General features: G+C 47.7%; 1 protein-coding gene across 1 annotated transcript; it reads right to left on the reverse strand.

Annotated features, from left to right (window-relative positions):
* Positions 1-1,762: 1,762 nt before the first annotated feature.
* On the reverse strand, positions 1,763-4,604 carry LOC144105177 (uncharacterized). Its single transcript, XM_077638332.1, has 3 exons — positions 4,472-4,604; positions 2,045-2,212; positions 1,763-1,779 (listed from the first exon to the last, which is right to left on the reverse strand). The coding sequence occupies exons 1-3, from the start codon at positions 4,602-4,604 to the stop codon at positions 1,763-1,765; spliced, it is 318 nt and encodes a 105-aa protein (XP_077494458.1).
* Between the last annotated feature and the right edge of the window lie 6,231 nt (positions 4,605-10,835).

Consider the following 10,835-nt stretch of genomic DNA (forward strand, 5'->3'; position numbering starts at 1 on the left):
AGCGGCGCTTCCCTTGTCTAGACATGGGGCTGCAACACAAGCCTGAGAAAGCAGCCATGATCGTCACAGCGTGCGCAGCATTGCACAACTTGGCGTGCCTGGTGCGAGATCCCCAGCCTCCACAAAGCACTTCTGTTGTTTGTTTGTGCAGCTCCATCACTACAAACAGTGCCGCTCGCCCACCGTACCTGCCGCGTGTCGATTGTCAAAGTGACAGCTTGACAGGGATGCAGGCACGCGACCTTCTGATACAGAGGAGCTTTTTATAGGGCAAAACTGCATGTTTGTTCACACTCAGGCATGCAAATAAGATAAAAAAATCAGAACAGCTTCAAAGTGTATGAAAAACTCCCAACAGCATCTGAGCCTTGACATAAATGTGAACATTAATTTTTTGAAGGAAATATATGGTAGGTATGTAGTGTTTGAGGTCCAAAAGCAGCAAGGGCTATGAGGGACACCGTGGTGAAGGATGACAGATTAATTTCGACCATGCAGGGTTCTTTAACGTGCACTGACATCGCGCAGTACAGTGGAAGTTCCAGGTTTCGGATACTGTTTGCATTGTTGTGTACTTTTTGAAGCCGCTGTTTTTAATATCTGTATTTCAAGTTTTTGATTTTGAAGCTTTGCTGGCAGTGGAGTTTATTATGTCGACATGTGTGGTAAAGTGATGCAGGTCACGCGGGTGCAAATTGGCACACTCATGCGATTGACAGAGGCTGTAGCTTTTAACCAATGCTTCAGTCGCACATGTATTATGTACTGTTCAAATTACTCTTATTTGCTTTCTTATTTACCTGTGTGTTGTTTTTGAATGTATTTCCTTCTTGGTTTGATTGCCTTGTTATGTTTGTCACCAGTTTTTCTCCCTAATTAAGGATTTCTTGACTTCTGTGCTTTCACATTTATTATGTTTTGTGTTCACTGCATTGCTTGTTTTCCTGTCACTGTTGGCTGTAATGAGTTAGAGCATGCTGTTGTCGCACGAGGTTTCTTTGACCTAGTCAGCTGAGCTGGGAGGTTTTGCTCAGGAAACCGTGCAGAAACGTCGCATTGCATAAGCTGTTTTTTAAAGTTTCCATGCAAGGTTGCAGCATTCTTGTTCGAGCCAGTATCTAGGTTGAAACTTATGCTGTGACCATTTCATGCAGTCCTAGGCGTGATTGATGTAGGGACTGCTGCTTGAAAGGAAATATCTTTTTGCTCGTCATGCTGCCAAAGACTTTCAAGGGGCACAATTCACTTGTTTTAGTAGCTACTGCCTCGTTGGCTTCACTTACACATGCGTAAAAATTGCCTCGATTTGCTGCAGGTGTAACGGCGTGATCGTAGGGCAGGACAGGTGTGCTGTTAGTGCATTTTTCAACAGTAAAAATTAATACTGACCTGGCTGCTTACGTGCATTTTCTGATTGCTTCAGCAGGTGTGCTGCGAATTCATCAAACTGCTCACTGACAACATGAGAGCCCTGTACTAAGCTCCTGTGCGGTTTGTATTGACAAGCTGTGCTAGGAGGAGTTGGTCTTTCCTCTAAAGAGCAGTACAGCTTATTTAGCATACAGCAAGCTAATTGTGATCACAAAGTGGTGTTTGAATGCACATCCGAAGGCTCCACACAGTTATACCAGCAGGCGTAAAAATGTCACATGGCAATCCTGCTTGCCACCTGATATTGCGATAGCAAGGGCGCAGCAGGGTTGTATGTATGTCACACTGTGTCATGTGTTTAAAAGCATACATGCATGCAAACAAGGTGCAGTTATATAGACTTGCCACCTGCAATATTTGCACAAACATTCAGAGAACATTCCATTTTCACCCAACATGGGGCACCATTTAATTAAGAACTCTCCTGCGCTCATCGAAGCTTTTCCAGCTTCATTAGTTTCTCAGCTTGCAATATTTCCACCTCGAGCTTTTTTTTTCCAGCTCCAGTGCCTGGACTTGCTCTTCAAACTTGTTTTTTTTTCTTGCTGCTGGAGCTGTAGCCTGTACATAGCTTCATGGAATGCCTTTTTGCGTCCCAGTTCACCAAGAGTACGCTGGTGCTCTTCCTGCATCATCTGGAAGCGGACTGCATGCTCTTCGCGAAGGAGAGAAGCTCTGACCTCGTTTTCGTCACTTAACGATTTCTCTAAAAGGGCCATCCGCCCTCTAGGAGCCCTACTGTCGCCAGCGGCAACTGCTGCAGCGATGGTGCAGCTGGCATCTGCTCCAGAGGCGACTTAATTGCAAGCAGCATCGGGCTGCACGATGGGCAACGGCATGCTGTTGTCGTCTTCAGTTGCCTCTGGGGCTACCGCAACTGTCCCACTTGTTCCAGCAGTGGTAACTGATGGCACTGAGTGCCCCCAACCGGACTGCTTGGCTCTCACTGGTCGTCTGCAATAAACAAAAGGCAAAATATCTGGGATAAAGTACATCCAAGGTTATGAAACACTATCCATCTCGTTTGTTAGCGCCACGTATAAGCTACAATGTAATATTGCTTTTTCTCATTACTTCAGATGTCATTCCTACATTAAAAAGCAATCGAAAACTGCTACGTTATTGTGTTACAGCGTCATTGTTGTAAACACTATTGCAGCTACCTGCAAAAGAATCACACTTTCTGAAAGGTGCTATGTTGTAAAGAATGCGTGCACAAATGGCAACTGCAACTAAATAAAAGACACAATAAAAGCTGTAACAAACATCTTGGCTTCACCTCTCTGCACTCTTCTATTTTTTGTTATGATACTGCCTGCATAATTATTCAATACGATAGCAAGGCGAGCGAGTTGGTGATACATATTTGAAAATATACAGCGCGGAAAACGGTGACTTTAGGGTAGAAAACACAGGACAAGCGCTTACTCTCAACTAAAGTTTAATCACAGCAAACATCAAATATAAAGCGGACAGGCAACAATCAAACATTACAACCACAAGGCACGTGCACTATGTTGGATCAAGATAGGCAACCTCACTGTCACGCAGGAGCAGGGATGGTTTGCTGACGCACAATCTAGATTTTTTTCTCATCTTGTATGCTTCTACGATTTCTCTGGTCAATTGATCGGGGTGTTTGTACAATATGTCACTGTAATACAAGGCAGGAAAACATGATTTACAATCTCGGCAATGATCAACTAAATTTGTGGAGCGGTTCGAATCAAATGAGTTTAGATGTTCTCTCAGACGTGTGTTAATACACCGTCCTGTTTGACCAATGTAAATTTAACCACAGGACAGCGGTATTTTGTACACCACGTGTGTATTAACACACGTCTGAGAGAACATCTAAACTCATTTGATTCGAACCGTTTCACAAATTTAGTTGATCGTTGCCGAGATTGTAAATCATGTTTTCCTGCCTTGTATTACAGTCACATATTGTACAAACCCCCCGATCAATTGACCAGAGAAATCGTAGAAGCATACAAGATGAGAAAAAAAATCTAGATTGTGCGTCAGCAAACCATCCCTGCTCCTGCGTGACAGTGAGGTTGCCTATCTTGATCCAACATAGTGCACGTGCCTTGTGGTTTTAATGTTTGATTGTTGCCTGTCCGCTTTATATTTGATGTTTGTTGTGATTAAACTTTAGTTGAGAGTCAGCGCTTGTCCTGCTTTTTTCTACCCTAAAGTCCCCGTTTTCCGCGCTGTATATTTTTAAATATGCATAATTATTGCTCCACAGTTTGCCTCTGTGCAAAAGAACTGCTGTCAGTAGTGCTATCTTCAAAAGCCCAGAAGCTGCCCAAGTTCATGCTACATATACTGGCTAAACAGCAGCAACAGGAAGGAGCACAGCCTGGACAGCAAATTTTGAAGACAAACCAGGTCAGTTACTGTGCAGTAAGATCCGTGCATACGAAACTAAAACATGCTCGAAAGAGCGACCGGGTTATGGCTTTGAGCATTGCAAACAGACAAGCTGAAGTAATTATTTGGGACAAGAGATCCGCTACCTTACCTGATGATCATTGCGTCATGCAAGCATTATCAAGACATGGTACCCATTTCAAGCAACTACACACAAACTAAAATTGTTTTAAAGCTGACAGTTGAGAAACTGATGCAAGAATGCCTAAACCAGACGCAAACACAGGAACCAGCCATATGTGAGAATGCTGCTACAAGTGCAGTTAAGGCTGCAGCGTTGTCAACACATGCCAAGTACCACACCAGTCAAGCTTACTCCCCACCGCCTGGCACAGAAAAGTAACATTGACATGCACATATAGTGCCAAAGCAAACATGTCCTCGATGTACAGGCGTTGCTTGCAGCAGCCTTCCCTTGCAACTCCCACTGAAGAGCCTTTCTATATTTGAAGAGGCACTTGCAGCCCCATGCACAGCGCCTTTATAGAGTGTTGTTTTAAATTGTGCTCTATTATTTAATACCAATGAGAGATTCAAACCTTTCAGTCGTGCACAGCATCCTAGGGTTATTCCAGTACATTACTGATGCAAAACACCATACCTGTGAAGTCTAACTCCGTGTCGCCTCCGCCGTCGAGCATAGGCTGAAGCAGCCTCATGACGGGCAGTGTGTTGACGGGGGGCAGGTCAGTTGCCCCATCACTGTCGAATTCATTGTTTATTCTGGTGGCCATGTGCCCTGCCACTGCTCCCACCTGCTCGGTGAGAGGATCCATAGGAGCCAGTGCTGGCCCTCCCCCTTGAAAAGAATAGTGATTTAGCACACAGTGAAGCCAGCTTTTAAAAACAAGGTTTTTCAGTCACAAAATATACTCCACCTCTTTTCCTTCCTGATGTTGATTGGAAACGAGCTTTCATGAACTGCTCCCATACAAAAAATTGTAGGACAAACCAGCCTGTGTTTTCGTGCGTACTCAAAAGGCTGGTTGCTCCCTGCACATGACTCTGCTAGAGCACTGTTCACACAAACAACACAGGATGCTTGTACTGTCCTCGCAAAAGCAGCAAGGGCTATCCTTGCCACTTCTCACTCCATCAGGATACCCAGAGGGGCATAACTAAGGAGCACGCTCACGTCACGCAGGTTATCCTGGTAACTGGCGACCGCGGCGTCACCGCTTCCCGCCAGACCGCTTTTTCCGCTGTCACGGCACCCTGGTTACTTCTGGCATTGATGGTTCATGCAATCAAGACGGAAGGAGCAAAAAGCAAGCAGCACATTTCGCGGAAAGCGCGATTTCGATTTTATCTGCGTTCCCTAGTGCTCCATAACAACGCATTCCAGCACTTGCCGTTTATAACCGGATTCACGCTCAGCACGCTGAACTGTCACGCGTTAATTAATGAATACTGATGATGCAGGCGAACAAAATGTAAACACGGCCCGGATGCGCCAATCGCGTGCGATATAGTTCGCTTACCGGTCTTGTGGCGCTCCCTCTTTTGCTTGGCGTCCGCCTCTTTCCACTTCTGTTTCATGTTCGCCCAGCAGTTCTTGAGCTGGAGGTGGTCGCGCCGCGTGACACCGTGGTGCGAGTTGAACATCTTTGCCACGTCTTTCCAGACTTCATTTTTTTTCGCCAAAGAAGCGACGTCAGTTTTCTTGCATTCAAGAATGTTTCTTGCATATTGAATGTTCTTTCACCATCGACGTCAGCAGCAACTTTTCGTCTGCTGTGAATCGCGGTGCCGCCCTGCGTTGCGGTGACGCATTGTCCAGCGACGACAACGGCTTTTGGGACAGCTGGGACAAAGGCAGTTGGGACGGCTGGGACATCTTTTGCGACCGCGTGCGATAACAAAAGCAACACGACGAAAAGTGGACGGCCTGTTTGGCTACAGTTTGGCTTGGCTGGTCACATGTGATCCAAGTTGCCAACCGAAGACATCATTTGCGCCATGAATGCTGAGAACACTGATTTGCGGTGCCCGTCGGAAGCATTTTTCTCCAAAACGCGATCATATTACTTATGTGTCAGCGAGTATTCGTCGAATTATATACTTTTTTTGCCGTGTAACACGCATTCTGAAAATCAGTCAGTTAATGTCGATCACAGACGCTCAATGTGCTCTTGCGTCGAAGCACACCTTCGACTTGTCGAAGTAAGCCGACGTGAATGTCTATGAAACGCGCAGGCCGACTTGGGCGTTTTGAAGTCAGTCGGCTACTACGCGCGGACTTCGCCAAAATAAAGTGAGGTCGGAACCAAGTTAGATCTCTGCATTCGGCGGTAAGCTTCTTCGGTATGGTTCCGAGCCACGCGATAAGAATCGCTGCCACGTTCGAGACCTGAGTACCGAGAGCGTGGCCCAGGTGGATTCCGGTAACAAAGCAAGGGGAGCGAGGGCCCGCGGAACGCCGCCGCAGCGAGCGTCGAGCACCTGACAGCACCGCGTGATGCTACACTGGATAGACTCTTGGCGAAGCGGAGAGGCCGCCGCAGAGATCGAGCGGCAGTTAATCCCCATTGGCCATGACTAAGCTGAGGGGACCAATGTGGCCCCATTCCCGGAATACGGCAGCGAGCTGGCGGTCGCCGTCCGCTAATATTCGCAGGCATGGTAAATTACGAAGCAACTCCTTTCGGCTACTGGACCCAACCGTGCGCTCTTGTCCGGGGCGTCGACTGACATCTAAAGAACAGGTTTCGGCGGTGCGTGGAATCTTTCGGCTGGCTACGAGATCATCCCCCTCCACTGTCGACGTGGACACAAGGGCATCCTCCTCTCCCTGGCTCGACACGTGACGAGGGCGTGTCCCTATGTACGTTGGTGCTTGTTTGTACGTGATAATACAAGATAGGCCACTCCCAACCTGGCGGAGACGTCCTCAACCTGGGGAATCTTGGGAACAAGAACTGTATAAAACTGGACAGCGAGTGCAGTGAAAATCGTGCTCCTCTTATGTGCTCCAATGTAATGCTCAGCCTTGTTCCCTTTTGGGTGCTCCATTTGTGTGCTCCATTTAGGGATCACGGTCAATTTTAAGGCTCCTTAAGCCTCCGTTTAAGATCCTCTCTTCGTAGAGAAGTTCCTTTTGACCCATATCTATGTAAATAATGTAAATAAACTCCCAAGTCTTCTTTCCCCCATCATCCAACTCCTTTAACTAGTCCCCAGTCCTGTCCTGGTGGTGGTGGCGGTGTTCGGAGCAAGCGTCGTTCTTGACCCGTGATCCAGTCGGGAGCGACTCCGAGCCCCCATCCAACACTATCATATCAGCTTTGAAGATGATAGCATTCCTTGCGTGTAAGATCGTATATATTTGTCCGTGTTGCCTTCAAATAAATCAGTGAGTGGCGCTCCGTCCCGTCTTTCTGCCTTGTGTTGTGTCTGTTTTTCGCGCCTGTAACCAAAGATGTACAGTTATCAACTTGCCCCGCAAGACGTTCTTTTAAGATATCAGTTCGATAGTAGTATTATCTGATGAGCACGACGATGTGTAAATGCACAGCGCGAGTGTGCTGCAGTTTAGCGCGAGGCTTGATCAGCTGCCGTCGTAGCAGAGTGCTCTCGGGCAGTGGCCAGTGAAGCTAATCTGTTCGCGCCGCCGCGGGTTCGAAACCCAGTCGCGTCCTTTTTTATTTCTGGTGCGGCAGACGTCAGCCTCAAGGTCACGCTTCACACAAACTCAGTGAGCCGGTTAGACCTCGGGAAGTTGCGTTTCGCACAACTTCATGGAGGAAAAACGCTAAGGCCCCCGTGTGCTGTGCGATGTCAGTGCACGTTAAAGATCCCCAGGTGGTCGAAATTTTCCGGGGCCCTCCACTACGGCACCTTCTTTCACTCCCTCCCATATGCCTTCCCTTACGGCGCGGTTCAGGTGTCCAACGATGTATGAGACAGATACTGCGCCATTTCCTTTCCCCAAAAAACCAATTATTATTATTGTTATTAACTTCACCACGAAGAAAATGCGATAACGTTCGGGTTACTTGCTGTGATCTCAGCAATGGCTGCCTTGTTATTTTCCCGCCAAAACTCTGTTTGGAACCGGCTTCATTGCCGTTCTATGGTATGCATGACCCATTACCTTCTAGAATGCTCGAGTACCTTCCATTGGATTATCATACTGGGTGATACTAATCCGACCCACTAAACACCCCTAATCCACCTTACCACCATTTCTAGGGTGGGCCTACTTCCCAAATTTTTGGGGTCCTTTGGAAGTTTTGGTGAGGTCCAACTACCAAATTTTGGGGTTCCTCAGATGGTCACACGGTGTTGATGACGTCATAACCCTCTCAATTGACTCAACAGATCGCGAGCAGACCTTATACGATTACTGGAACAGTCGTGCAGCAGTTAATTAAGCGATGTGGCACTGCCCCGGCAGGCGGCCATTTCAAGCACAGCCACCGGTGAGGCTTGTGAGACACATTTTGCCCTTCCCGAGCTCCCGTAAGGCGCATGCGCAGCGTTATGGTGCGTAAGGCGACGATTGCGCTGAATTTATTTCAATTAACTGTATTGCCAAGTGCCATGGCGGCAGGTGGCTGACATTCCGGTGGCCAGGCTGCCGCGAGCCAGGTGATAATGTCGCAATGTCAAGTGGCCTCTCTCGACCAACAATTAATTTAACTATCTGACACTGTGTACAGTTTGCCCACACTCCAATGGGTATGTTGTAGGGACGTCACAAGGTTACGTGACCTCCCTCGACCAATCAGAGAATTTTGTGACAGAGAAGCTGGATATTTTATTGCGAGACAAAATAAATGCTATTGCATCAATAAAATGAGGCAAAGCAGAGTCACGTAGAAGCTGGTGCAGTTGCTGAGAAAACCCCGGCAGAAGTGAATGCCTTGTATGCTGCGGTTACGCCGTCGTGGGGGCATGTGATACGCGATTTAAAACTTACGGTCTGAGCTGCGGAGACAAGTACGGTTATCCGCCGACTGTCCACGAATGGCATGTTTTGCTCGTTATTCGGAATGGATTCCGGCAAAACGGTTTCACCACCTCAGAACTGAAGCTGCAAGACTGACGGAAGTTTTGTCAGCGTTGCGTTCGTCCTTCTTTGGTCGTGTACTGGTGCGCTTGAAAGCTTAAATCTACAATACCAACTAGACCAACAAGTAACTCTACTCTAAGATTTGCATCGAAACATACGGGGAGTATAGGTCGTACTCTGTGACCTTAAAGATTATGCGCGAAATCATGCGCATGCTGCTCTTGGAGGCGTTAGCATAAAGGCATCCTTCCTTTTACTGGGAAAAGCTGTCGCAGGGAACTCTTCCACGATGGCCTTCATCAGCACTGCTCAAGCACAGCTGAAACGAAGCAGTGGCGACCCAAAGTCTTCTCTTCTAGATCCTGCGGTCGACCTGGGAGCAGTTCGCATCGGATCAGGCGGTTGAACGTTGGTGGTGCGGTGATGTCGTCCAAAATCACGTCACTGGGTACTGCGCACCTCTAGTGCCCGTGACCGCTCTGCGGAGCAGAGCTTTAGCCGCGCGATGTGTACAGCTCCTTCGCCATGGCAGACTTTGCACTGTCGGATGAGCTGAATGCGGTCAACTGCGGAGACTCTGAGTGCTCTTGAGTGTGAGAAGCCTCGTATAGATTCAAAATCATTTGTAACGTCTAATTGAATGGGTGTGCCATAGTCTTCTCATTCATTGTCTAAATTGAATTCGTATTTCACCTATCTGTATTCTATCCCCGCTGCGAAATTGGCGAGGCAGGGTTAAGTCGTAAATTTAGGAACGTCTGCATCACACTAGCCGCCATCTGCGTAGGGACACATGTCAGCAAACCTGAAAGAATCAATTCCTCTATTTGCTGACGCAATGAGCTCTGAAGGCCTGTAGCTGGAGAAATGACGAATTGGTGATTATCGCTCAAAGGGACGCGCGCCGGGAGACCGAGGCACCACCTCCGGTTATCATGTGGCAACCGGTCGTGCTGCCTGCAATCGAAACACACTGGCAAAAAGAAAAATGGCGTCACGCACTGGACGCAGCCCTCTACGGCCGAGTGGGCGCGAGGCATCCCCGCTTGCAAACCGAAGGTTTCTTCGGTGCCTCGGGCTCCGCGGCAGTTGCACTTTCCGATTCGATTCGGACAACTCCCGGCGCCTAAGAGGCGCATGCCGCGCTAATGAATAGCGTCGGCCGATGCTGTGTGGTGTCGATGCGCGAATAACTGGCCGACAACAATCGGGGCCGGGCAGCGAAAAAAAGCAGGCAGAAGATAGCTGAAGTGAGAGATGGATGGGAGACCCCAGCGAGTGTTCGTATCTAGCACACAACTAAGTAAAATGGCGTCTGTGCCCGTGGCAGTACAATACAGCTTGCGAACGCATGTTAATTTTGCGCGAGAGCCAAAAATGAGATAAGGTGCCATAGAAAACAAGCATTCGCGTTCATGATTAAACTGCGCGAAATAACGGGGACAGAGACAGAGACAAGAAACACATACACTCACAGAGCGCTCTGTGTGTGTACGTGTTTCTTGTCTCTGTCCCCTTTATTTCGCACAATTTAATCATGAACTACAAGCGCCAACTAGCCCGCCAGAAAGCCTTTCTTGAAAACAAGCATGGTGTACTGTGACAGACTAGGTCTGATGCACCGGTCATTCTTCCCTCGACTCGCGCGAAGTGATTTATAGAGCGCCTTGCTGCTTCCTAAGAAGCCATGTCATCAGTGATGGTGTGCCTAGATTCTTTTGCTTTTTTTTTGTTTTCCTGTAAGAAGCGCAACGGCAACAGCAGTTCTTGGCAAATGTTTCTGTATGCCATACACGACATGTCTACCTATATACTGACTTCAATTTTACTCAAAACATTCTTTGTTTTTTCAGAGATAGAAAAAGGCTCCCGCGCTAAAAAGTGTTTATACAAATATACAAAGTTGCTTGACTTGGCACGGAGTCATAGACATGACAACACAAAGAATTAG

Source organism: Amblyomma americanum, chromosome 9, assembly GCF_052857255.1.
Source record: "Amblyomma americanum isolate KBUSLIRL-KWMA chromosome 9, ASM5285725v1, whole genome shotgun sequence".
Classification (NCBI taxonomy): Eukaryota; Metazoa; Arthropoda; class Arachnida; order Ixodida; family Ixodidae; genus Amblyomma; species Amblyomma americanum.